Below are 1109 nucleotides of genomic sequence, written 5' to 3' on the forward strand. Positions count from 1 at the left end.
CCATGTCTGAAATATCTAAAAAAACCTTTTTATGCAACATTATTTTACTTTGCATAAGCTTCGTGAAAAAAAATGGATGTTTTGCATAAAATTAGATGTTCGTAAATTCTTTGCATATTTTTTTTTTATTTTTTACGTGTTTGAGGTGCGCGTCAACGGAGATATCTCATTAAGAGCATTTTTATCTTAAAATCTATTCTTGTGATTAAAAATAGTTAAAATTATTTAGAGGGTTATTTTCAAAAATACTTTATTTTTAAGGGTTAAAAAAAAATTTTTTCCCTAACTATTATATTCTACTTGTACCAAATAGTTATTTTATTCCATTCTTATCTATTTTGTAAACTAAACATGACATAAGTAGTGTAATATGTTCATATGTTGTTTACTATTATTTTATCATTTTAATACATTTCAATTCAAATTCGATTATTAAATCTATTTTAATTATTAAATCAATATATTTAGCATATAGTATATCAAAATTTTATTTTTACAAACCGCATGCGATAAATAATTAAAAAGGTTTTTTCTTATTTTTTTATCCTTCCTATCAAGCGAATCAATGAACCAAGGGTGACAGTGGTATAGGCCGAACAAACGGATAAAAAAACAGAAATGATAGCCTAATAGACGCCGTACACCACTTTATTCTCAGCTCAAACAACAAAAATGGCAGCACTTTCCGAGCCAGTTTTCTTGTTAAATCTAAACCCATCATTCACTTCGAAAAACCCATGTTCCATTCACTTTCTAAACCTCCCGAAGTTACCTTCAAAGCCACTTGTCATTGCCACTTGCTATGCAGCAGCTCCTTCACCATCCCCTTCTCCTTCACTCCCTCAAGATTCTGATCAAAACCCACCTCAGGCTTCCCCTGACAGGACCCGGGATCGCCGGAAAGTAGTCCGGCTCGCTTGGGAGAAGCTTGTTAGATGGTCCCGTTCTTGGCGGTCCAAGGCCAAAACTGACGTTCTTGAACGAACTAAAAAGGTTGGCTTTCTGTTTGTTTCTTTCTTTGTAAGGACTTTTGTTGGCTCTGCTGATTGAGTCTCTAGGAATTTTGGGCTTGTTTTGATAGAGTTAAAGCAAGGAGATTCTGTTTTTTT

At 33.3% G+C, this 1109-nt stretch overlaps 1 protein-coding gene across 1 annotated transcript in view; it reads left to right on the forward strand.

Moving 5' to 3' along the window:
• Positions 1-632: 632 nt before the first annotated feature.
• Positions 633-1109, forward strand: part of GLY1 (NAD-dependent glycerol-3-phosphate dehydrogenase family protein) — a 6820-nt gene continuing 6343 nt past the window's right edge. The window contains exon 1 of the mRNA XM_021441430.2: positions 633-1019. Within this exon, the coding sequence (XP_021297105.1) occupies positions 673-1019 (347 nt within the window). The 5' untranslated portion in view covers positions 633-672. The remainder of the gene's footprint in view (positions 1020-1109) is intronic.

Source organism: Theobroma umbraticum, unplaced genomic scaffold (genome assembly GCF_002168275.2).
Source record: "Theobroma umbraticum cultivar Fairchild unplaced genomic scaffold, ASM216827v3 scaffold_55.0, whole genome shotgun sequence".
NCBI lineage: Eukaryota > Viridiplantae > Streptophyta > Magnoliopsida > Malvales > Malvaceae > Theobroma > Theobroma umbraticum.